This window comes from Chiloscyllium plagiosum, unplaced genomic scaffold, assembly GCF_037043375.1.
Source record: "Chiloscyllium plagiosum isolate Xiang-an unplaced genomic scaffold, Cpla_swu_hap1 HiC_scaffold_19, whole genome shotgun sequence".
Lineage (NCBI taxonomy): Eukaryota > Metazoa > Chordata > Chondrichthyes > Orectolobiformes > Hemiscylliidae > Chiloscyllium > Chiloscyllium plagiosum.
Window position 1 is genome coordinate 60,606,250 of NW_028270157.1, and position 26,960 is coordinate 60,633,209.

Sequence of the window (26,960 nt, forward strand, 5' to 3'; positions counted from 1 at the left end):
ATATCCTTTACTGTCACGTGTACTGAAGTACCAGAGTACAGTAAAACGTTTACAGTATCGCCCCCCCCCCAACCCCCCCCCCCAAATATGGCACTATCTTTCATACAGAATAAAGAAATGAAAGGAAAAATGTTGCATTACTCAGTTGTTCACAATATAAGATAGAAAAATGAGAGTTAAATTAAAAAGATAAGTATTACAGTCTTTCTGTAGTGGGGCCTACCAATGGGCTCTGCTTGGTCTCACAAGCCACTGACCGCCTGCAACAATACCCAGTCCAACAACGGCCCACACTGGTAAACCACTCCGGCCCACTGTCCATCCTGACTCTGCTCAGACCACTCCGGCCCACTGTCCATCCTCGCTCTGCTCAAACCACTCCGGCCCACTGACCATCCCCACTCTGCTCAGGTCACTCCGGCCCACTGTCCATCCCCACTCTGCTCAGGCCACTCCGGCCCACTGTCCATCCCCACTCTGCTCAGGCCACTCCGGCTCACTGTCCATCCCCATTCTGCTCAGGCCACTCCGGCCCACTGACCATCCCCGCCCTGCACAGGCCACTCCAGCCCACTGTCCATCCCCGCTCTGCTCAGGCCCCCGGCCCACTCACCAACCCCGCTCTGCTCAGGCCACTCCGGCCCACTGACCATCCCCGCTCCACATTGGCCACTCCGGGCCACTGACCATCCCCGCTCTGCTCAGGCCACTCCAGCAACTGACCATCCTCGCTCTGCTCAGGCCACTCCGGCCCACTGACCATCCCTGCTCTGCTCAGGCCACTCCGGCCCACTGACCATCCCCGCTATGCTCAGGCCACTCCGGCCCACTGACCATCCCTGCTCTGCTCAGGCCACTCCGGCCCACTGACCATCCTCGCTCTGCTCAGGCCACTCTGGCCTGCTGACCATCCTTGCTCCGCTCAGGCTACTCCGACCCACTGTCCATCCCTGCTCTGCTCACGCTACTCCGGCCCACCTACAATCCCCGCTATGCTCAGGCCACTCCGGCCCACTGACCATCCCCACGCTGGTGAGGCCACTCTGACCCACTGACCATCCCTGCTCTGCTCAGGCCACTCCAGCCCACTGTCCATCCCCGCTCTGCTCAGGCCACTCCAGCCCACTGACCATCCCCGCTCTGCTCAGGCCCCCGGTCCACTGTCCATCCCCGCTCTGCTCAGGCCCCCGGCCCACTGACCATCCTCGCTCTGCTCAGGCCCCCACCCACTGTCCATCCCTGTTCTGCTCAGGCCACTCAAGCCCACTGACCATCCCGGCTCTGCTCAGACCCCCGGCCCACTGTCCATCCCCGCTCTGCTAAGGCCACTCCGGCCGACTGACCAATCCCGCTCTGTTTACGCCCCCGGCACACTGACCATCCCTGCTCTGCTCAGGCCACTCCGGGCCACTGACCATCCCCGCTCTGCTCAGGCCACTCCAGCAACTGACCATCCTCGCTCTGCTCAGGCCAGTCCGGCCCACTGACCATCCCTGCTCTGCTCAGGCCAGTCCGGCCCACTGACCATCCCTGCTCTGCTCAGGCCACTGGTCCCCTGACCATCCCTGCTTTGCTCAGGCCACTGCGGCCCACTGATCATCCTCGTTCCACTCAGGCTACTCCTGCCCTCTGTCCATCCCCCCTCTGCTCAGGCCACTCCGGCCCACTGACCATCCCTGATCCGCTCAGGCCTCTCCGGCCCAATGACCATCCCCGCTCTGCTCAGGCCAATCTGACCCACTGACCATCCCCGCTCTGCTTAGGCGCCATGCCCACTGACCATCCCCGCTCTGCTCAGGCCACTCCGGTCCACTGTCCATCCCTGCTCTGTTCATGCCACTCCGGCCTACTGACCATCTTAGCTCCGCTCAGCCCCCCAGCCCACTGTCCATCCCCGCTCTGCTCAGGCCACTCCGGTCCACTGTCCATCCCTGCTCCGTTCAGGCCACTCCGGCCTACTGACCATCTTAGCTCCGCTCAGGCCGCCAGCCCACTGTCCATCCCCACTCTGCTCAGGCCACTCCGGCCCACTGTCCATCCCCACTCTGCTCAGGCCACTCCGGCCCACTGTCCATCCCCACTCTGCTCAGGCCACTCCGGCTCACTGTCCATCCCCATTCTGCTCAGGCCACTCCGGCCCACTGACCATCCCCGCCCTGCACAGGCCACTCCAGCCCACTGTCCATCCCCGCTCTGCTCAGGCCCCCGGCCCACTCACCATCCCCGCTCTGCTCAGACCCCCGGCCCACTGTCCATCCCCGCTCTGCTAAGGCCACTCCGGCCGACTGACCAATCCCGCTCTGTTTACGCCCCTGGCACACTGACCATCCTCGCTCTGCTCAGGCCACTCCGGCCCACTGACCATCCCCGCTCCGCATTGGCCACTCCGGGCCACTGACCATCCCCGCTCTGCTCAGGCCACTCCAGCAACTGACCATCCTCGCTCTGCTCAGGCCACTCTGGCCTGCTGACCATCCTCGCTCCGCTCAGGCTACTCCGACCCACTGTCCATCCCTGCTCTGCTCACGCTACTCCAGCCCACCTACAATCCCCGCTATGCTCAGGCCACTCCGGCCCACTGACCATCCCCACACTGGTGAGGCCTCTCTGACCCACTGACCATCCCCGCTCTGCTCAGGCCACTCCAGCCCACTGACCATCCCCGCTCTGCTCAGGCCCCCGGTCCACTGTCCATCCCCGCTCTGCTCAGGCCCCCGGCCCACTGACCATCCTCGCTCTGCTCAGGCCCCCACACCACTGTCCATCCCTGCTCTGCTCAGGCCACTCGAGCCCACTGTCCATCCCGGCTCTGCTCAGACTCCCGGCCCACTGTCCATCCCCGCTCTGCTAAGGCCACTCCGGCCGACTGACCAATCCCGCTCTGTTTACGCCCCCGGCACACTGACCATCCCTGCTCTGCTCAGGCCACTCCGGGCCACTGACCATCCCCGCTCTGCTCAGGCCACTCCAGCAACTGACCATCCTCGCTCTGCTCAGGCCAGTCCGGCCCACTGACCATCCCTGCTCTGCTCAGGCCACTGGTCCACTGACCATCCCTGCTTTGCTCAGGCCACTCCGGCCCACTGATCATCCTCATTCCACTCAGGCTACTCCTGCCCTCTGTCCATCCCCCCTCTGCTCAGGCCACTCCGGCCCACTGAGCATCCCTGATCCGCTCAGGCCTCTCCGGCCCAATGACCATCCCTGCTCTGCTCAGGCCAATCTGACCCACTGACCATCCCCGCTCTGCTTAGGCCCCCTGCCCACTGACCATCCCCGCTCTGCTCAGGCCACTCCGGTCCACTGTCCATCCCTGCTCTGTTCATGCCACTCCGGCCTACTGACCATCTTAGCTCCGCTCAGGCCCACAGCCCACTGTCCATCCCCGCTCTGCTCAGGCCACTCCGGTGTACTGTCCATCCCCGCTCTGCTCAGGCCCCCGGCCCACAGTCCATCCCTGCTCCGCTCACGCCACACCGGCCCACTGACCATACCCGCTCTGCTCTGACCACTCCAGCCCACTGACCATCCCAGCTCTGCTCAGGCCACTCTGACCCACTGTTCATCCCTGCTCTGCTCAGGCCACTCCGGCCCACTGACCATCCACACTCTGTTCAGGCCACTCTGACCCACTGTCCATCCCCACTCTGTTCAGGCCCCTGGCCCACTGACCATCCCCACTCTGCTCAGGCCCCCGGCCCTCTGTCCATCCACGCACTGCTTAGGCACTCCAGCCCACTGACCATCCCTGCTCTGCTCTGGCCACTCCAGCCCACTGACCATCCCCGCTCCGCTCAGGGCAATCTGGCAACTGACCATCCTCGCTCTGCTCAGGCCACTCCGGCACAGTGACCATCCCTGCTCTGCTCAGGCCACTCCGGCCCACTGTCCATCCCTGCTTCACTCAGGCTACTCCGACCCACTGTCCATCCCTGCTCTGCTCAGGCTACACCAGCCCACTGGCCAACCCCGCTCTGCTCAGGCCACTCCGGCCCACTGACCATCCCCACTCTGCTCAGGCCACTCCGGCCCACTGACCATCCCCACTCTGCTCAAGCCACTCTGACCCGCTGACCATCCCTGCTCTGCTTAGGCGCCTGACCCACTGACCATCCCTGCTCTGCTCAGGCCACTCTGACCCACTGTCCATCCCTGCTCCGCTCAGGCCACTCCGGCCCACTGACCATCCACACTCTGTTCAGGCCACTCCGACCCACTGTCCATCCCCACTCTGTTCAGGCCCCTGGCCCACTGACCATCCCCACTCTGCTCAGGCCCCCGGCCCACTGTCCATCCACGCTCTGCTTAGGCACTCCGGCCCATTGACCATCCCTGCTCTGCTCTGGCCACTCCAGCCCACTGACCATCCCCGCTCCGCTCAGGGCACTCCGGCAACTGACCATCCTCGCTCTGCTCAGGCCACTCCGGCACAGTGACCATCCCTGCTCTGCTCAGGCCACTCCGGCCCACTGTCCATCCCTGCTCCACTCAGGCTACTCCGACCCACTGTCCATCCCTGCTCTGCTCAGGCTACCCCCGCCCACTGACCAACCCCGCTCTGTTCAGGCCACTCCGGCCCACTGACCATCCCCACTCTGCTCAGGCCACTCCGGCCCACTGACCATCCCCACTCTGCTCAAGCCACTCTGACCCACTGACCATCCCTGCTCTGCTTAGGTGCCTGACCCACTGACCATCCCTGCTCTGCTCAGGCCACTCTGACCCACTGTCCATCCCTGCTCCGCTCAGGCCACTCCAGCCCACTGACCATCCCTGCTCTGTTCAGGCCACTCCAGCCCACTGACCATCCCTGCTCTGCTCAGGCCACTCCAGCCCACTGACCATCCCCACTCTGCTCAGGCCACTCCAGCCCACTGACCATACCTGCTCTGCTCAGGCCACTCCAGCTCACTGACCATCCCCACTCTGCTCAGGTCACTCCAGCCCACTGTCCATCCCCGCTCTGCTCAGGCCACTACGATCCAGTGACCATCCCCACTCTGCTCAGGCCACTCTGGCAGCTGACCAACCTCGCTCTGCTCAGGCCACTCCAGCCCACTGACCAATCCCTGCTCTGCTCAGGCCACTGGTCCGCTGACCATCCTCGCTCTGATCAGGCCCTCGGCTTACTGACCATCCCCGCTCTGCTCAGGCCACTCCAACCCACTGATCATCCCTGCTCCACTCAGGCCACTCCGGCCCACTGACCATCCCCGCTCCGCTCAGGCCAATCCGGCCCATTGACCATCCCCGCTCCGCTCAGGTCTCTCTGGCCCACTGACTATCCCCGCTCCGCTCAGGCCAGTCTGGCCCACTGACCATCCCCGCTCTGCTCAGGTCCCTCCGGCCCACTGACCATCCCTGTGCTGCTCAGGCCAGTCTGGCCCACTATCCATCCCCGCTGTGCTCAGGCCCCCGGCCCACTGACCATGCCCACTCTGCTCAGGCCCCCGGCCCACTGACAATCCCTGCTCCGCTCAGGCAACACCGGCCCACTGACCTTCTCCGCTCTGCTCAGGCCAATCTGGCCCACTGTCCATCCCCGCTCTGCTCTGACCACTCCAGCCCACTGACCATCCCTGCTCTGCACAGGCCACTCTGACCCACTGACCATCTCCACTCTGCTTAGCCACTTCGGCCCACTGTCCATCCCTGCTCCGCTCAGGCTACTCTGACACACTGTCCATCCCTGCTCTGCTCAGGCTTCTCTGACGCACTGTTCATCCCTGCTCCGCTCAGGCCCCTCCGGCCCACAGACCATCCCCACTCTGTTCAGGCCACTCCGACCCACTGTCCATCCCCGCTCTGTTCAGGCCCCTGGCCCACTGACCATCCCCACTCTGCTCAGGCCCCCGGCCCACTGACAATCCCTGCTCCGCTCAGGCCACTCCGGCCCACTGACCTCCGCTCTGCTCAGGCCAATCTGGCCCACTGTCCATCCCCACTCTGCTCAGGCCACTCCGGCCCACTGACTGTCCTCACTCCGCTCAGGGCCCACTGACTGTCCCGGCTCCGCTCAGGGCCCACTGACTGTCCCCGCTCCGCTCAGGGCCCACTGACCTTCTCCGCTCTGCTCAAGCCAATCTGGCCCACTGTCCATCCCCGCTCCGCTCAGGGCCCACTGTCCATCCCTGCTCTGCTCAGGGCCCACTGACTGTCCCCGCTCCGATCAGGGCCCACTGACTGTCCCCGCTCCACTCAGGGCCCACTGACTGTCCCCGCTCTGCTCAGGGCCCACTGACTGTCCCCACTCTATCAGGGCCCACTGACTGTCCCCGCTCCGCTCAGGGCCCACTGACTGTCCCTGCTCTGCTCAGGGCCCACTGACTGTCCCTGCTCTGCTCAGGGCCCACTGACTGACCCCGCTCCGCTCAGGGCCCAGTGACTGTCCCCACTCTGCTCAGGGCCCACTGACTGTCCCCACTCTATCAGGGCCCACTGACTGTCCCCGCTCCGCTTAGGGCCCACTGTCAATCCCCGCTCCGCTCAGGGCCCACTGACTGTCCCTGCTCTGCTCAGGGCCCACTGACTGTCCCCGCTCCGCTCAGGGCCCAGTGACTGTCCCCACTCTGCTCAGGGCCCACTGACTGTCCCCACTCTACCAGGGCCCACTGACTGTCCCCGCTCTGCTCAGGGCCCACTGACTGTCCCCGCTCTGCTCAGGGCCCACTGACTGTCCCCGCTCTGCTCAGGGCCCACTGACTGTCCCCGCTCCGCTCAGGGCCCACTGACTGTCCCCGCTCCGATCAGGGCCCACTGTCGATCCCCGCTCCGCTCAGGGCCCACTGACTGTCCCCACTCTGCTCAGGGCCCACTGACTGTCCCCGCTCTGCTCAGGGCCCACTGACTGTCCCCGCTCTGCTCAGGGCCCACTGACTGTCCCCGCTCCGCTCATGGCCCACTGACTGTCCCCGCTCTGCTCAGGGCCCACTGTCCATCCCCGCTCCGCTCAGGGCCCACTGACTGTCCCCGCTCTGCTCAGGGCCCACTGACCGTCCCCGCTCTGCTCAGGGCCCACTGACTGTCCTCACTCCGCTCAGGGCCCACTGACTGTCCCCACTCTGCTCAGGGCCCACTGTCCATCCCCGCTCCGCTCAGGGCCCACTGACTGTCCCCGCTCTGCTCAGGGCTCACTGACCATCCCCACTCTGCACAGGCCACTCCGGCCCACTGACCATCCCCACTCTGCTCAAGCCACTCTGACACACTGACCATCCCTGCTCTGCTTAGGCGCCTGACCCGCTGACCATCCCTGCTCTGCTCAGGCCACTCTGACCCACTGTCCATCCCTGCTCAGCTCAGGCCACTCCGGCCCACTGACCATCCCCGCTCTGCTCAGGCCACTCCAGCCCACTGACCATCCCTGCTCTGCTCAGGCCACTCCAGCCCACTGACCATCCCCACTCTGCTCAGGTCACTGCAGCCCACTGACCATCCTCGCTCTGCTCAGGCCACTCCATCCTTCTGTCCATCCCCGCTCCGCTCAGGCCACCACGATCCAGTGACCATCCCCACTCTGCTCAGGCCACTCTGGCAGCTGACCAACCTCGCTCTGCTCAGGCCACTCCAGCTCACTGACCAATCCCTGCTCTGCTCAGGCCACTGGTCCACTGACCATCCTCGCTCTGATCAGGACCTCGGCCTACTGACCATTCCCGCTCTGCTCAGGCCACTCCAACCCACTGACCATCCCTGCTCCACTCAGGCCACTCCGGCCCACTAACCATCCCCGCTCCGCTCAGGCCAATCCGGCCCATTGACCATCCCCGCTCCGCTCAGGCCTCTCTGGCCCACTGACCATCCCCGCTCTGCTCAGGCCACTCTGGCCCACTGACCATCCCCGCTCTGCTCAGGCCACTCCGGCACCCTGACCATCCCTGCTCTGCTCAGGCCACTCTGACCCACTGACAGTCCCCACTCTGCTCAGGCCACTCCAGCCCACAAACCGTCCCTGCTCTGCTTAGGCCACTCCGGCCCATCGACCATCCCTGCTCTGCTCAGGCCCCCGGCCCACTGACCATGCCCACTCTGCTCAGGCCCCTGGCCCACTGACAATCCCTGCTCCCCTCAGGCCACTCTGGCCCACTGACCTTCTCCACTCTGCTCAGGCCAATCTGGCCCACTGTCCATCCCCGCTCTGCCCAGGCCACTCCGGCCCACTGTCCATCCCCGCTCCGCTCAGGGCCCACTGACTGACCCCGCTCCGCTCAGAGCCCACTGACTGTCCCCGCTCTGCTCAGGGCCCACTGTCCATCCCCGCTCTGCTCAGGGCCCACTGTCCATCCCCGCTCCGCTCAGGGCCCACTGTCCATCCCCGCTCTGCTCAGGGCCCACTGACTGTCCCCGCTCCGCCCAGGGCCCACTGACTGTCCCTGCTCCGCTCAGGGCCCACTGTCCATTCCCGCTCTGCTCAGGGCCCACTGTCCATCCCCGCTCTGCTCAGGGCCCACTGTCCATCACCGCTCCGCTCAGGGCCCACTTACTGTCCCTGCTCTGCTCAGGGCCCACTGACTGTCCCCGCTCCGCTCAGGGCCCACTGTCCATCCCCGCTCCGCTCAGGGCCCAGTGACTGTCCCCACTCTGCTCAGGGCCCACTGACTGTCCCCACTCTATCAGGGCCCACTGACTGTCCCCTTCCGCTCAGGGCCCAATGTCGATCCCCGCTCCGCTCAGGGCCCACTGACTGTCCCCACTCTGCTCAGGGCCCACTGTCCATCCCCGCTCCGCTCAGGGCCCACTGACTGTCCCTGCTCTGCTCAGGGCCCACTGACTGTCCCCGCTCTGCTCAGGGCCCACTGTCCATCCCCACTCTGCTCAGGGCCCACTGACTGTCCCCGCTCCGCTCAGGGCCCACTGACTGTCCCCACTCTGCTCAGGGCCCACTGTCCATCCCCGCTCCGCTCAGGGCCCACTGACTGTCCCCGCTCTGCTCAGGGCCCACTGTCCATCCCCGCTCCGCTCAGGGCCCACTGGCCATCCCCACTCCGCTCAGGGCTCACTGACTGTCCCCGCTCTGCTCAGGGCCCACTGACTGTCCCCGGTCCGCTCAGGGCCCATTGACTGTCCCCGCTCCGCTCAGGGCCCACTGACCGTCCCCGCTCCGCTCAGGGCCCACTGTCCTTCCCCGCTCTGCTCAGGCCCCACTGACTGTCCCCGCTCTGCTCAGGGCCCACTGTCCATCCCCGCTCCGCTCTGGGCCCACTGACTGTCCCCGCTCTGCTCAGGGCCCACTGACGGTTCCCACTCTGCTCAGGGCCCACTGTCCATCCCCGCTCTGCTCAGTGCCCACTGACTGTCCCCGCTCCACTCACGGCCCACTGACTGTCCCCACTCTGCTCAGGGCCCACTGTCCATCCCCACTCCGCTCAGGGCCCACTGTCCATCCCCGCTCCGCTCAGGGCCCACTGACTGTCCCCGCTCCGCTCGGCGCCCACTGTCCATCGCCGCTCTGCTCAGGGCCCACTGACTGTCCCCGCTCTGCTCAGGGCCCACTGTCCATCCCCGCTCCGCTTAGGGCCCACTGTCCATCCCCGCTCTGCTCAGGGCCCACTGTCCATCCCCGCTCCGCTCAGGGCCCACTGTCCATCCCCGCTCTGCTCAGGGCCCACTGACTGTCCCCGCTCTGCTCAGGGCCCACTGTTCATCCCCGCTCTGCTCAGGGCCCACTGACTGTCCCTGCTCTGCTCAGGGCCCACTGACTGTCCCCGCTCCGCTCAGGGCCCACTCACTGTCCCCGCTCCGCTCAGGGCCCACTGACTGTCCCCGCTCTGCTCAGGGCCCACTGACTGTCCCCGCTCCGCTCAGGGCCCACTGACTGTCCCTGCTCTGCTCAGGGCCCACTGACTGTCCCCGCTCCGCTCAGGGCCCACTGACTGTCCCCGCTCCGCTCAGGGCCCACTGTCCATCCCCGCTCCGCTCAGGGCCCACTGTCCATCCCCGCTCCGATCAGGGCCCACTGACTGTCCCGGCTCCGCTCAGGGCCCACTGACTGTCCCCGCTCCGCTCAGTGCCCACTGTCCATCCCCGCTCCGCTCAGGGCCCACTGACTGTTCCCGCTCCACTCAGGGCCCACTGTCCATCCCCGCTCTGCTCAGGGCCCACTGACTGTCCCTGCTCTGCCCAGGGCCCACAGACTGTCCCCGCTCCGCTCAGGGCCCACTGTCCATCCCCGCTCCGCTCAGGGCCCACTGACTGTCCCTGCTCCGCTCAGGACCCACTGACTGTCCCCGCTCCGCTCAGGGCCCACTGACTGTCCCCACTCTGCTCAGGGCCCACTGACCGTCCCTGCTCCACTCCATGCCTGAGATGGAAACTGGCTGTTTTGAAATAAATGATGATAGAGGCTGAAAGTTTTAATCTTTCCTTCTTCAATTTAGGTGTACATGGGGGAAAAAATGTACAGTTTTTCTATAATTTTGGACCCGATGATACTGAAGGACATTGGTTAGACCACTTTTGGAATACTGCATTTCAATTCTGCTTCCCATGCTAGAGGAAAGATGTTGTGAAACATGAAAGGGTTCAGATAAGATTTACAAGGGTGTTGCCAGTGTTAGAGTTTGAGCTATAGGGAGAGACTGAATATGATGGTGGCTGTTTTCCCCAGAGGTTTGGAGGCTGAGGGGTGACCTTATAGAGGTTTATAAAATCATGAGGGGCATAGATAAGGTGTAAATCCAAGGTGTTTTTCCCAAGCTAGGGGAGTCCTAAACTAGAGGGCATAGGTTTAAGGTGAGAGGGAAAAGATTTAAAAGAGACCAGAAGGGCAACTTTTACACACAGAGGGTAGTGTGTGTGTATGGAATGATCTGCCAGAGGAAGTAGTGGAGGCTGGTACAATTACAGCATTTAAAAGGCATCTGGATGAGTATATGAATAGGAAGGGTTCGAGGGATATGGGCCAAGTGCTGGCAAATGAGACTAGATTAGTTTAGGGTATCTGGTTGGCATGGACGAGTTGGACCAAAGGGTCTGTTTCCATGCTGTGACTAAGTCCCTTCTTTTGTTTTTTTAGTGAATGGTCATTTATTGTTTAATATTATCATTAACAAAAGAAAGGAGTGTTTGCGAAGACTTTATGCAAGCCGAGTGTAACAATGTGAAATACAGGTACACAATCATTTATCTGAAACCCTCGGGGCCAGCTGGTTTTCAGAATTTGGAATTTTTCAGATTTCAGATTAAGTGACAGCTTAACAATGAAATAAAAACTCTTACTGAGCAGCAGAAGCACCTGGTGAGTCCCGAGTCAGAATTGCTGCCTGCCAGTGCTGGGCCACACCCAGACGTCACATCTGAGTGATGTGGGCCAAGTGGGTGTGGAGTTGGGTAAACTATTTGCACGCCAAACAACCCTGTTATGGAGAAACAAAAGCTTTGGAGTTCAGAGCGTTTTGGATTTTGGATAAAGGATTGTGTACCTGTACTTCAGAAATAATGGTCCAAGCAAATCCACAAAACCTTGGAAGGGCATATAGGGAAGGAGTAGAAAGTATTGAAGGAGATTAGCGAAAAGGCTGGAGAAATGAAAAGCTGATATTGAGAGGTAGCACATGTGCGATGGACAAATGATGTGCTCCTTCAAATGACGTGACAGTGTGAATTTTGTTTTACAATTACATTTCGGAAGGGAAGAAATGCTGAGTGAGAAAAGAAGGGTACCATTCAGGGGGTCTTGTGGTTTAGTGATAACGCCTTTACCTCTGAGCCAGAAGCTCTGTTCTCCAGTCCCACCCTAGGACTTGACCATGGAAGATGAGGCCTTAACACGACCAAAGAGGTTGGTTGTCAGCGTGTAAATCTTTCCAGTAATTCTAATATCAGGCAAAGTGTTCCTGGTCAGCTGTACTGCAATACCTTGCCAGTATAACCATGAAACAATCTAATGGAAGTCCACATCCACATTTTAATCATGAAGAGACCTTGTCCATCATGGCACAGATGGCAGAAGTAGGTGGATTTGGGAAATCCCATTCAAACATGGCAGCTACCGTTTCCACAAAGTGTGGGAGTGGATTCAGACTGGCCTTTGTGCACATGCATTTTACAGAAGTAGTTGGTCATTTAAATCCTTATTTACCTCCTCTGATGTGGCAGTTTTGCATCCCTGTACATGGCCTTCAATGTGTGTATGTTAAATCTGCTGAGAGAAGGTCCAATTTCTGTGCAGTGCTTTTGGGAGCCAGGATACCCATTTATAGAGGTAAGCTGTGTCTCTGGATATGGTGGCTGGACATATTTTGGGGAGTGGGGGAGTGTGATTCTGGTGTAATTAAGAATAGTCAATTGCCTTTAGGCATTGAGGTTGTTCAGGCAAAACGAGGAGAGGATTTTATTAACATTCACTTGTGGGATGTGGGTAACGTAGGCTGGGCCAACATTTATTGCCCGTCCCTAGTTGCTCTTGAGAAGGTGGTGGTGAGCTGCTTTCTTGAACCATTGCAGTCCACCTGCTGTTGACTCTCAATGCTGTTAGGGAGGGCATTCCAGGATATTTACCCAGAAGTCAGTTTGGTGAGTGACTTGGAAAGGAGCTCGCAGGTCTGGTTGTGGGTTTGGCAGGTGCTGGCTGAGAATCTTTGATGAATTTCTGCAGTGCTTCTTGCAGACTGTTACTGAGCGGTGCTGGAGGGAGTGAATATGGTGCCAGTGAAGTGGGCTGCTTTGTCCTGAATGATGTCAAGCTTCTTGATTGTTTTTGGAGCTGCACCCGTCCAGACAAATGGGGAATATTCCATCACACTCTTGACTTGTGCCTGAGATGGTGGACAGGCTCTGGGGAGTTTGACATAGAAATCAGAGCATTAGCTACTTTTCTAGCCACAGCCTCCTATGGCTGCTCTGGATAGTTTTGCGGTCAATGGTAATCACCCCGGATGTTCATTGTAATGCCATTCAAGTTGTGATGGTTGGATTCTCACTTGTTGGCAATGGTAATTACTTGGCCCTTGTGTGGCATAAATGTTACTTGTCATCCCATGCCTGGATATTGTCCATATCCAGGTCTTGCTATATATGGACACAGACTGTTTCAGTATCGGGGCCATTGTTCATGATGTTGAATGTCAAACAGTCATCATCCCATTTATGACATTGCGGTAGAGGGAAGGTCACAGATGGAGCAGCCGAAGATAGTTGGGCCAGCACACTATCTTGAAGAATTCCTTCTATCCTGATCACAACACATCTTCATGATTACATATTAAAAAAAACGATGCCTGTATTGTGAAATATGCTTGTGACCTCTCAATATTTCCAGTTACAGATTTGCATTTTGCTCAGACAGTGCATGGAAGGTCAGTGCCATTTGCGACAGCAGGAGATTGTTACAGTGCTGCCAAGTGTCCCCAAGTAAGCAATCTACTTTTCCAATTTACAAAGCAATCTTAGGTTTAAGGATACATTTAAAGATTTTTATTAAAAAATAGGCACATGATCAGAAATTTCCATAATGTCTGTTTTTATTCCGTAATGCAACCTGCAGGAATTTACAATGGCCAATTTTCTTCTGCTTCCTCGGATCCTCTGTGAAAGTCTGTGAGCTCGAGTTGAAGGCTTTAGACCTGAATAGCTACCCAGAAATGTTAGAGAGAAGAAGTCTTCTCTAACTCCATAACTGATCTCTCAGATACTCATACTGATGGTGTGTCCTGTCTACCCCAACCAATACTGTAGCTCCATTAGTGAGTTGTCCAAGGGACACAGTGCTCTGTAGTTCTGGTAAAGCTGGGCATGCAAAGCCAAGCAAACAAAGGGGAGCAACAGCACACTGGGGGAAATTAGAGCATAGCAACAATTAGACAATGACCACAGCTTCTCAGAATAAGCAAGGCCATTATAAATTTGTGGTTATATCTATGCCACACCCCCCAGGACTAGATAATCCAATTATTTATTTTGAAATGTAAAAAAAGCAGATGAATCAGCACGCCTAGTGCTGAAATTGGGTTGGAAATAGTCCAGTGGCTTTTTATTGCAGGTTCTCTGACATCTTTGTTTGTGCAAACATGATAATCCACTGCCGTATTTTTAAGGAGTTTACACAACAGGTAAGGATTTTCTCAGCGTAACTGATGCAGTGTCACCACAGGCTGCAAACCTGGATGCGCCCATAACAATGCTGCTTGCTTGATTAAACAGATAACGGAAGGAGGGTTGACAAAAGTTATTCTTTAGCCTTGTGAAGAGAATGCTAGAACAGCCATTGGGGCCTCTAATGAATGGCAGGGTTTTTGAGGTGACCAGCTCACTGCCCACAGGGGATGACCGAATGGAGATTTCAGACAGATGTCAGGTCACCAACTAAAACCCACCCTCCAGCAAAAAACATAATCAGTTAAACAAAACTGCCAGGAGCAGTGTGAAGGCCAGGCTTGTCAAATCACCACATTGTGATGGCAAGAACGCAGTTGCGTGGAAACCAAAAATATAATTTTTTTCAAGTTTAGCCCTCCTGTGTTTACTCTTCCTGCTGTTGGGCGGTGGTGGGTTAAGTGGTCTCAGCTCACTTTTCACGGGAAAGCATGGTGTGTAGTATTTAGCATTTTCTTCTTTTAATAAAGTAGCCCGCAGCAAATTCAGCAACTAATTTATGTAACATGGGTGATATAAATGAAAAATCTCAAGGTTCTACATCGTTCACTAGGCTTCTCATTTAAATGTAGAAAATGTCAAAGTAAAATGACCTGGACTTTCACTGGGACAGAATGACCTTAAAATGACAGGTAGGTTCCAAATCTGGGATTACTGACTGCATTCCTGGTGTTTTCAGTTTCCAGGAATGCCTTTTAAGGATATGGAGAGGTTCCGATTGCAATCCCAACCTGCTAAGTTCCAATGTGGGATAGGCATGTCCTACTCTACAGTTTATTGACTCAAGCCAGTTGTTTTCTTTAAAAAATAGTTCACAGCACTTCAGGTTGTTGTAGAACATAGAACAAAGCAGCACAGTACAGGCCCTTCAGCCCTCGATGTTGCACCGACCTGTGAAACCAATCTGAAGCCCAACTAACCTACACTATTCCATTCTCATCCATATGCCTGTCCAATGACCATTAAATACCTGTAAAGTTGATGATCCATGCCAATACTCTCTGAGTAAAGGAACTACCTCTGACATCTGTCCTATATCTAGCACACCTCAATTTGAAGCTATGCCCCCTCACGTTATCGATCATCCTAGGAAAAAGGCTCTCACTATCCACTCGATCTAACCCTCTGATTATCTTACCTGTCTCAATTAAGTCACCTCTCAACCTTCTTCACTCTAACGAAAACAGCCTCAAGTCCCTCAGCCTTTCCTCGTGTGACCTTCCCTCCGTACCAGGCAGCATCCTAGTAAATCTCCTCTGAATCCTTTCCAAAGCTTTCACATCCTTCCTACAATGTGGTGACTAGAACTGCACGCAATAGTCAAAATGCGGCCACACTAGAGTTTTGTACAGTTGCAGCATGACCTCATGGTTCCGGAACTTGAACCCTCTACTAATAAAAGCTGACACACTGTATGCCTTCTTAACAACCTGTCAACCTGGGTGGTGATTTTGAGGGATCTATGTATATGAACACAGATCTCTCTGCTCATCTACACTCCCAAGAATCTTACCATTTGCCCAGTAATCTGCATTCCTGTTACTCCTTCCAAAGTGAATCACCTCACACTTTTCCGCATTAAACTCCATTTATCACCTCTCAGCCCAGCTCTGCAGCTTATCGTTGTCCCTCTCTGACCTACAACATCCTTCAGCACTATCCACAACTGTACCAACCTTAAAGTCATCCGTAAATTTATTAACCCATCCTTCTATGCCCTCATCCGGGTCGTTTATAAAAATGACAAACAGCAGTGGACCCAAAACAGATCCTTGCGGTACACCACCAGTAACTGAACTCCAGGATGAACATTTCCCATCAGCCACCACCCTCTGTCTTCTTTCAGCTAGCCAATTTCTGATCCAAACTGCTAAATCACCCTCAATCCCATGCCTCTATATTTGTGCGGTAGCCTACTGTGGGGAACCTTATCAAATGCCTTATTGAAATCCATATACACCACATCAATGGCTTTACTCTCATCCAGCTGTCTGGTCACCTTCTCAAAGAACTCAATAAAAGGTTTGCGAGACACAACCTACCCTTCTCGAAACCATGTTGACTATCCCTAATCCTTCTCTTATAACCTTTTCCAACACTTTACCCACAACCAAAGTTTGCATGGGGGAAAATCAATTAAACTTGCTTCTTTGTTGGCACTTGCTCCCAAAGATGTGCAGCCAGGTCAGGTGTTCTCCCCAGGGATTTTCCCCAGCTTCTGCTACCCACTTTGAGGATGAAAATTCAGGCTAATAGTTTTAGATCTAAATGAGATAAATGAACCACTGTCTATAATACTATTAGGTTTTAGCTGGAGGATCTAAGCTGGAAACCCCTGAGAAACTCAGTGTTTGAGTGTTTTCCCAGGCAGTCACAAGTATCCTGACTTTTCATTGAGGTGCCTCTGGGAATGCCTTAATCCCTCAGTTGAAAGCAGGATTTGTTATGGTGCCACTTACGGTGATGGGAAATCCTCAGAACACATCTTGTCACACAAAATAATGTGTTGAGTTCACACACATATCTCCATGATACAACATTCTTCCAACTAACAGTTGTGTAGAGCAGAAAATTCATGATGAATAAACATGCTGTCGATGTAGATAATCTAGACAATTTACTTGGACTAAAAATGATCTACCAACGTCAGCTTTTTGAGCTTATCTAACAACAATTGGCATATAGTCAGCAACTCACTCAATACAAAGCCATGATCTACAGCTTACGTTTTATAACTTTCTACTCTTTGTTGGGGGAGAAAAAGGTGGTATATTTTCAGAGTGTACATGAAGATCCCCTGGCAACGTAGTGAACGATTATTATTTCATCGCTCTGTGACATTAAGAGTTTGTGAAATAAAATCTAATCAAAATGGGTTGCCTAGCAGGCATTAGAAACAGGAGTTGAGGCTCCTTTTTACTGCCATTCCAGCTTAAACAGAAGTGATGAAGGAAAAACACAAATGAGCTTTTTTTGTTCTGCTTTACATGCAGCGGAAACAAGAGACAAGTGATGTTGAACTGATTTATGTTGTGCTCATTACAAATTTACTCCACTGATGTAGAATTTTGACACTGTGCATGTGATGACTACACACCAGCCGCTCCCCAGGTCGAGCTTTCTGACTCCATCACATCTGTTGTAAAGCCCCTGGCTCACCACTACATTCATTGTTTGACTTGCTTTGTGTTTTTTTTCTCAAATCCCTCCAAGGTACATTCGCACGCTCGCTCAATGGTCCGAAGTAAAGAACATTATTTATGCCTGCCTACCCCCACAGTAGGGTTAACTCTATTGTGAGATCCACTCATTCAAACCTCACTCACCTCCAGCTAGATAGTGGTTTCCATTGCAGTAAGCAGCAGGGGGCTGACCAAGCAACAGATAGCTGATAATGTCTGCAGATAAACCTCGGCCACATCTGATCCCATGTTTTTAAGAAAGTGGGACCTGAGAGGAAACCAAAGTTGTAAGACTAATTCAAACCAGTAGGACAAACATAGCATCAGTAGGGGGAGGTGATGGCCTCGCAATATTATTGCTCGACTATTAATCCAGAGTCAGAGTCAAAAAAAGTGTGGTGCTGGAAAAGCAGGAGAATCAGTGTTTCAGGCATTCCTGATGAAGAGCTTATGCCCGAAACGTCGACTCTCCTGCTCCTCGGATGCTGCCTTATCGGCTGTGCTTTTCCAGCACCACTCTCGACTCTGGTCTCCAGCATCTGCAGTCCTCACTTTCTCCCAGGCTTTATGAGTCAGTTTTGAGCTGGACCAAAATAAAGATTACAGATCTGTGTCTCATTCTGATCATTTTATTTTAGATATTGTGGTCTTCCCCTTCAAAGAAAACAGGTGAAGCACAGTGCTTGACCACAAGATGGAAAATTGTGTAACCATTTCTGTTCCTTTTCTGCAAGCGCAAGGCCATCTCCCAGACTTTGATCTTTATGTTCAGCTGCAATGGTAGATGTTGGCTCAAAAGGGGGCCTTAAGAGGTGAACAGTGAGTTATTTCTGATTGCATCCATCACATTCCTAGCTCGTGAGTGATACGGTGTTAAGTACGGATAAGAGGTCTTTGACAAAATGTTACCTGAGATATCTCTTGGTCATTCTAGTTTTAGATTTTCGCTGAATCTTAAACTCAACCTTGAATTCCAGAAACTCTCAAATGTAAAATCCTAAGAATGTGTATTTTTACAGATTGCTGTTGATAGTGACCGGCCTGCAATGTAGACCCGCTTTAGCTTGGAGTAAGTCTATATTAGGCCATTCCTATTATCTGTTGAAAGGCGAAATTTCACTACCTATGCCAGTTTAATATGCTCATAATATCCCATTGTGATTCAGTACCACTGAATATACAAGTATGATCATAAGAAACATAGTAGCAATAGAGCTTTCAGGAAAATATCCACTTTATATATTTGTTCTCATGTTTTGACCCTCTCGCCCACCTCTAACAGAATGTATAATGGCCTTTAAAAAGGGAATTGATAGATATTTACACAAGACATTGAAAGGGATAAATGGATCATCTTAGATAATCCTTTTGATTAGCTAGCACAATGATGTAATGAATTGCTTCCTGCTGTGAATTGTAAACTATTGAAGAGATGTGCAGGGAGAAACGTTCAGCAAGCTTGTGAAGTTTAAAGTAGGAAAATCAATTCAGTCAAAATTAGCCTGAAATGAGAATTCAACAATGAAAGAGCAATAAAAATTAAACTTATTTCGGCAATGATGGGTAAACGAACTTCCTCCCTGCCATATAATGAGATTCCTTCAGGAGACAATTCTAGTCCAAATGGGAGAAAAATACAAACTTCAGGCAAATAAATCAGGAGGTTTGTGCAAACTAGTTCTTCTGAATAGTTCTCTGAAAAAAGGTGGTGTGGAAAACTTTTCACAAGAGAATTCATTAAAAAAACTGTTTATTCTGAAAAGAATCAGCATTATTCTTAGCATTCTTCTGACTGGGGTGGTGTTGGTTAGCTCAGTTGGCTAGACAGCTGGTTTGCAATGCAGAATGATGCTAACAGTGTCGTTTCAATTATGGCATCAGCTAAAGTTACTATGTAGGATTCTCCTTGTTAACCTCTTCCCCTCACCTGAAGCAAGGTTACCCTCTGGTTAAATCACTGCTAGTTCATCTCTGTCTCGCTGAGAGAGGAGTCCTGTGGTGTGGCAGGGACAATGGTCTATGGTGACTTTACTCTGACAAACATGTCTTTGAGGAATACTAAAATTGTTGGGTGATTTTTAAACATGAGCGTTATTATTGCATTCATGTAGCAGCTATTTATTTAAAATTGTTAATGTCATCAATGTTGGACAAATTGCTTTTCAGGGACAGTTTAGCATTAACCTAAGTGGTACTGGCCTGAAAATATCAGAAGCATCAAAATGGATTGCACAGGGAAATTACGCTACAGTCAATGTACACAGATCACCGGTAAGAGGCTGAGGCCAGAAACAGCTGCACGTGCTGTATCTTGTTGAAACTGCAGTCAAAACGTTATGTTCATTTATTACAAGTTAAAATTGTGGTGTTGTCAAAGATGGAGTTATAACAATGAAATGACCAAATCCTGATTATTTTACGCTCGCTGACTTAGAGTACTGCATAAAGCCAGTTATACAGGCCTTAAATCATAGAGGCCATTCAGCCCCTAGAAGCTTCACCATTCTCTGAAGAGCATCCCACCCAGATACGGCCCCAAACCCTGTATTGTCATCGCAGAAGCAGGAGGGAGGGAGAGAAGGGTGGAAGAGGGACTTTTAGATTGTAGCGCCATGATGTATTTTGGGACAAAGTAGGAATGTGGCTTAGTGATGAAGGATCAGCCATGATTCTATGCAATGTAAAAGCCCGCTTGAGGGGCAGAAATGGTCTACTTCTGCTCTTAGTTTCTATTTTTCTGTGAAAGGTACAATACAAACGCAGTTCTTTTTTCTATTTAAAGGATGGCACAAAGGTTTATGGAAGATGCGGTGGCTACTGTGGAAAATGTGTTCCTCAAACAAGTACTGGTCTTCTGATGCAAGTCCAGTAAAGACTTGGTGTGATGTGATGTTTGCAGAAGTTAAAGGAAAAAGTTAACCCACTGTGTGGAATGGGACCTGACTGGAGGCAATTCATCACTATGGAGATAATGAACCAGCACAAATTCCAGCAACCTTTAGGAATTAATGTTCATTGCCTCATCAATGGCAGCTATTAAGAGTGCAATGATTCTTTTATTAGCTTGCTAGTTTCCCTGCCATGTTAAAGTCCAGGTCAGACAGTTTGAACATCAAGGAATATCTGAAATTGCTTATATGCCCCTGGTACAGGATAGGAAGGGAAGAGTGCTCATGGCATTGTTTTGAGAAACCAAATGTTTTGCAATGCTTAATGTTTTGCAGTGGCTGTCTGGGCAGATTCGATTTTCCAATCCTGGCTGCTATCCCTAAACATCACCCTCCTCTCCCTGTTAACTCTGAAACCGTCACATTAATAGAACATACCACATCAGTGACAATGTCGTATTACCGAATGGAAGGTATCTTTTTGAAGGAGTGAAATTAAGACAATGATGGTGTTTAAAGATTTGAGCTTCAACTTCCCGAGTCTGTTATTTTGTGTAAACATACAAGTTAAAAATAAGTGTATTATACTAAAATGAGAAAAGCCTTGACAGTGGTAACATGCCACATGACAAGGGTACATTACAGGTGCTAATGTTTAAAACATCAACTCAGTCACTGTCTCTGCTGTCTCGCTGCTTAATGCAAGGCAGCAACAACATGTTGTCCTGGTGATATTGCTACCTGTATAACAGTTTTGACTTTGCTGGGAGCAGTACTTTGCACCCATTTAAAGTGCATGAGGTTCAGTTTGCTGGTCTGACTGCCACTTCAAATCACAGAAAAGTATTGTAAATAACGCAGATCACCTGAACACTTGCTAATGCAAAGAAGTTGGCTTTATATGGGTTTTGGGCTTACTGGAATGAGTTGCCAGAGGAAGTGGTGGAGGCTTATACAATTACATCATTTAAAAGACATCTGAATGGGTACGCGAATTGGAAAGGTTTGGAGGGATATGAGCCATGTGCTGGCAAATGGGACTAGATTAGGTTTGGATATTTGATGGCATGGACGAGTTGGACTGAAGAGTCTGTTTCCATGCTGTACATTTCTAGGACTCTACTCGTCTAGCAGTTCGCAATTCTGATGTGGGAACAAGGATTAACAGAATGGCAGACCATGGTATATTGTGCTCTAAAACAGGTCACTGTGGCTATTCCTTGTTGCTGCAGTAAGTACTTTATGTAAGGAAGCCAAGTTTGTTTTCTTTTGCCAGCTGTGTTCAAAACAGTTTTCACTTTTGTCAGAACTGCATCAATCCCAAGGGAGGAAAAAAAATTGGAGACATATATCGTAAACCAGAGAAACATCACTTTGCCCTATAAATCCAACCATACTGGATTTGTGAATCACCTAACTGTTCATCTCACCTCAATTTGGTTTGCTTCTCTTGTGGAGAAAAATCAGATTCACACTCATTTCCTTATCCAGTGATGGATGGAAAAAAATGGTGATGGAACTGCATTGACACATCCGTCGTGTGAACTATAGCCCCCTCACTGAGTTTGCTAATGTGTTTTATTTTTACTTTGGACACCAAGAGCGGTTGTCAGAATATATTTTGCTTCAACAACTATTTTGCAGTAAAGAATATTGCCTCCATATCTTCCTATGTCATCATAGCTCTGGTGTCAGAGACGAGAGACCAACTCGAACACCGATGCAACAGTACTGGGCCTGGCCACTGATTGCATAACACCAAAGCATTTAGGAATTATTATTGCCAAAAAAAGCATCTAATTCCTCCAGTTAAAAGAATAGTTGTAGAGAGAAAACCAAAGCAGTCAGAGTCTGTAATGAAAACTGGCCGGAGTGGAAAAGCTACCTCTCTTAGCAAAAAGATGTATATAAAAAGAAATATATTTTATTATGTTGTAATATATTTATGCACTGTCCTATTTATTTTGATATTTTTGTGCATATGCATTACCTACTAAAATTGTGTTAGTTCTCCATTATTACCCCATCAGCTACCATTGCTTATTCTATACATGATCGGATATTTGTGTGCAAGGCGTAAAGAGGAGGGACATGACATTGTCACCATTTTATGGATTACTGTTGAACAGAACAGTTGTAATGAGCAAGCTGACCTGCCACCATAGCAATAGAATGACATTTTTCAATACGCACAGCAGTGCTGCCTGTTTACATAAATTAATTTACAAAGTTTTCTATCAGGACAGTAATACCCTTTAAACAAGAGCAAATGCAAACTGAACTATTCGGAATAATGTGCTATTGTTGCTGCCTACTACTGATAATGACAGTTGTATTGATATCGGCATAAAATTTGTAAGCTCTACCAACTATATTACTCGGCTGGAAAATGCTTATAAAGGCCATATTCTTTCTGATATAATCTATTGCAGGCAAGACTAAAAGTAAATCAGATAGAACAATAAACATGTCTTCATAGTTTGCAATGAGAGATTGTATCAAGGCAATAGAGATAATTTAATACTCTTGTTCGAAAATGAAGTTTGCTACAAAACACACATTGTGCTGGATCTCTTCATTCTGACCTCATTTATTTATGCCAGTACAATATGGGTATTGATTCAGTAAACCCTGAATTGTAATATTAAAAATACTTCCAATATACACCGACATCCTTCTTCGAGATGAGAGTTGCAGAGCAATTTTTGAAGCTTTCCAATTCAGAATTTTCATTCAGTTTTCAGATTTAACCTTTAATCCCGTGTTGGAACAATACGCACTTTTAAAAATTGTTTGGGCATTTGTATTCTTAGAAAAAAGTGGTTCACCCCTCTTATTAGGGTATGCTTTACCTGTCAACCAAATTAACAAAAGTAAGCAGGTTAGTTAGTTAACTAAAAATGTACTAAAAGTATGAAAGCTGAATCGTACATCAGTTCTCATCTTAAACAGTCAGTCAATGCAGATCTCAGCAAAGGCAGCTGTCAAGAGCAGGAACCAACTCAATCACAACACAGGGTTACAGGGTTAGGGTAGAAGGGTGGGAGCTGTTGGGAGGGATGGTGTAGACTCAATGGACTGAATGGCCTGCTTCCACACTATAAAGGCTTCTATGATTCTATCTGAAACTATCCCAGCCCAACAATGTGAAGCTTGTTAACACTGAACTAAATGGGGCCCTTTTGGTGAAGTGGTAGTGTCCTGTGTTTAAGTCCCACCTGATTCAGGAGGTTTACAATAGCAACTCAAAACAGGTTGTTTGGAAAAGATCTAGCACTGAGTCCAATCAACAAAAGTTGAGCAATGGTTCCAATCTCAGAACTACAGAGTTTCCTCTATTTTTAAACAAACAAAAAATCTGTAAGGACTGGTTTTCTAGTTCTAACCTCATTTTATATTATATTAAGATAACCTGATGACTAATTATTATTTAACCACAACTTTTTATGTAATAAGTTAAATCAGTGAAAAAAAATTGTACACAGATTGGACATGATAACAGCCAACTGTTCACAGCTAACATTTATGAAAAACAAGCCTTCAAGAGGTGCCATCTTTATTGATCAGGCTCATCTGTTATGTGGTGCTCACGGCAGGATTGCAGGGTATTATCATCCTGTCAAATTAGTAAAAGAAATCCGAATTTGATCTGAAAATGTTTTTTATTATGGTGCTCAAGTCTTAGCGAAATAGGTGGATAATGATTCTGCAAACCTTGTGTGGTAGTTATTTTAATTAAGCTGAAATACTACTTTTTGAAAAATAGGTCAATGCTCGCCACTAAAATAGCAGGTGGAGTAGTGTTCTTAGAAGCATTAGCAATAGAAATGTACTAAGTATTTGGCCAATATCACACCAACAATATGTTTTAGACAGGTAGATTTTTCAAATAAAAAAGTACATTTAACAGGACATGTATTTAAACTGAAAGCTGCAAAAAGCAGAATTGCTTCAGATGCTATCTTAAATTTGTGACCCCTTATCTTTAGGAATATAATTGTAACTGTACCTGTACACAATCTTATACACCAGTTATTTTAATTCCTCCTTTATCAAGAGAGCTCAAGATTTAACTAAGTGGCATTATGAATGGTAACATATTTTAAATGACGTAGCTTTGATAAGCTATTTTTAAAAAGTAGATGTCTACTATCATGAACCTTCTATTGACCGTACTGGTATATGTGAAAGAAAAAAAATTAAGTTCATTATCTGCTCGAATATCTCCTAGCTAATTTATTTTAGTCATGTTTTCATTACATTAAAATTTTATATTGTTACAATCACTATTGGATGAATAGGTGGTCATGAATTCAGGCATTTGAACATATTTTCACTGCATTTAAAATAATTCTTCAGAGATCTTTTACTAGCTATATGATAGCTTTCTTACACCCATGCTGATCTTTTGCTTAAATCACATGTAAACCAAATCTACAAGGCTAACCAAATTAAACACAGATACAATTTGTAGAAAACATCAAAAACTTCTCTTTAAGATACATGTTTGGAATCTCAATAATGCAAGTTACTAATCAGACTTAGCATGTGGGCTTGATACAAGCCCCTAACAATAAAAACTATCAGGAAAAAAGGTACAATTTGCACTAAGTGTGGCAAAAATAGTTGTAAAACTATGCTGTGTACTATTTTGTTGTTTAATATTTTCTACATAAATAAACTTATTGACAATTTTATAAGTGTGTTCATGAAATGGTACCTCAAACTTTGTAACATGAGTATTTACCTTAATATTTGATTTCAATAATTCCATATTACAGAGCAGACTAAGAGGTTTTGCAAGGCTTTGAGCTTACATCACTGCAGTCTCCAAAGAAATACAGGGAGTGCATTTGTAAAAATAAAATCTTGTTATAAACTGACAGCTATTAAATAGATTTGGTGCTTTACCTGCATATCTACTGTAATGCTTAACTGTTTCTTACAATGTATTGATTTAAGTCACACTTATGACTTTAAAACTGTAAATTCCCAAATAAATCTGTTATTTCGTATATGTTTCTCTCATTTTGAAAAGTGGTGGGTGGGTGGAAGGGTGGTGGTGGTGAGGTTCTCCATTACCACTCACTGCTTTGACTTTGCATTTCTGATTCACTTGTCTCTGAGCAAGTACGTTGTGTTTCGAATGGGCTGCGGTACAATATCGAATTTCCAGAACCAATAGCGACACTTTGAAAAATCGCGATAGCACTGTTTCATTATTTTTAGTTCATTTCAAATGCGATATAACAATCAAAACAAATTGTAAAAGTGTAATTTAAGCAAGCAATCTAAGAAGCTCTAAAAGATACAAGAACACGACCCAAGATATCATGAGAGCCAAAAAATCAAACAACTCCCATGCATTCCTTCACTTCACATGTTTGTTACAATGTGCAATCAGCTCCGCTTTTATCTTTATATTACCTCGGTGGATATGGGCCAGCATCTGTCTATCAACTGAGTGGACAATTTCAGAGAGCAGTTAAGAGTCAGTTTTGGCGTTGGTCTGGTGTCACATGATGGTCACACCAGGTAAGGAAGACAGATGTCCCTCCCTGAGAAAGGTCATTAGGGATTAACACAACACTGGCTGTCCTTAGGCTAGTTTTTAGATCCAGATTCTAAGAGCAATTTGAATTCAGTATCTGCCACATAAAGATTTGAATTTATGGATCCAGATTATTGGCTTGGGTATATTGGATTACATTGGATATATTGGATTATATTGGGTATACTGGATTACATTGGCAGTATTTCACTTCTGGGGCAGGTGGGACTTGAACTGAAGGTGGGGACAATAAGACTACAGCACAAGAACTTCTGTTATTTGTTTTTGATGTTCCTAAAAGAAATGACTGGGGTGTTGTGTAAAATGTCTACATAAAGAATTATTCTTTCATTCAGATATGTTGACAAAATAGACAGGGAATTAAGAGCAAAACATCATTGATATTTCTTCATTTAACTAAGGAAAGAAAAAGACAAAGTAGAATAGTTCCTCTTTGGGTACACACTGCCATTGTTAAATATTCCCAGTTCAGACATGGCCTGGACAATGGCAAACACATCTTGACTCTGCCCCCAAACAGTGTGTTAATGCTGTTTCATGAGGATAATCTCCAAACTACACTCATCGTTTACAATATGGTATTCTTTTCTTTCGGTGATTCTAATAGACTTTCGAAAACAATATCAATATTGAACAATTTGACACATCCAGCATGAGCTGGGCTGTCAAACAATTTGTGTTTTTATATAAAAACAAGGTATTAGGGACAGACTTGTCCCCCTAAGATAGATTTGAACTTAGAATCTTGAACCTATTTTGAATCCAGAACATTTGGATTCTTGTTATATTGCGCCAAAGAACAAACTAATATCAGGAGAAATTCAAAAGGGCCTGATTTTAGCCGAGGAGATCATGTATTCATCAATCTCCCTTCAGTTCAGGCAAGTAGCACTCATCCTGTTTCAAAACTTAACTACTGAAAGGCCCTGTTGTGTATACAGCCAAGGTGACTATTGCTGGCCTGCATTTCTTAAAGGCAGCCTGTTCCTCTTCAAGAGGAGGTCCATTCAGGCTAAATAGCTGGTGAAACAGCTGAACATGTTTAAAAGAGATCAAAGCTGAGAACTAAATATTCAAGGACTTGTGACTGTTCAAAAGAGACCAAAGGGAAGGAAGGTTGGTGAGGTGGCTTTGTTAGTAGTATATAGGATAACTACCATAGCAAATGACCTTGGATTGGAATCTAAATGGATGGAGTTAAGAAATAGCTAGAGGAAAATGACACTG

At 49.8% G+C, this 26,960-nt stretch overlaps 1 protein-coding gene across 2 annotated transcripts in view; it reads left to right on the forward strand.

The window, feature by feature from the left end:
• Positions 1-25,170, forward strand: part of LOC122559510 (A disintegrin and metalloproteinase with thrombospondin motifs 20) — a 384,605-nt gene extending 359,435 nt beyond the window's left edge. For both annotated transcript variants that reach the window (XM_043709081.2, XM_087997440.1), the window contains 3 exons: positions 13,259-13,350; positions 19,440-19,544; positions 20,056-25,170. In XM_043709081.2, coding sequence (XP_043565016.2) covers positions 13,259-13,350; positions 19,440-19,544; positions 20,056-20,145 — 287 coding nt within the window. In that variant the 3' untranslated portion in view covers positions 20,146-25,170. The remainder of the gene's footprint in view (positions 1-13,258; positions 13,351-19,439; positions 19,545-20,055) is intronic.
• Positions 25,171-26,960: the final 1,790 nt, after the last annotated feature.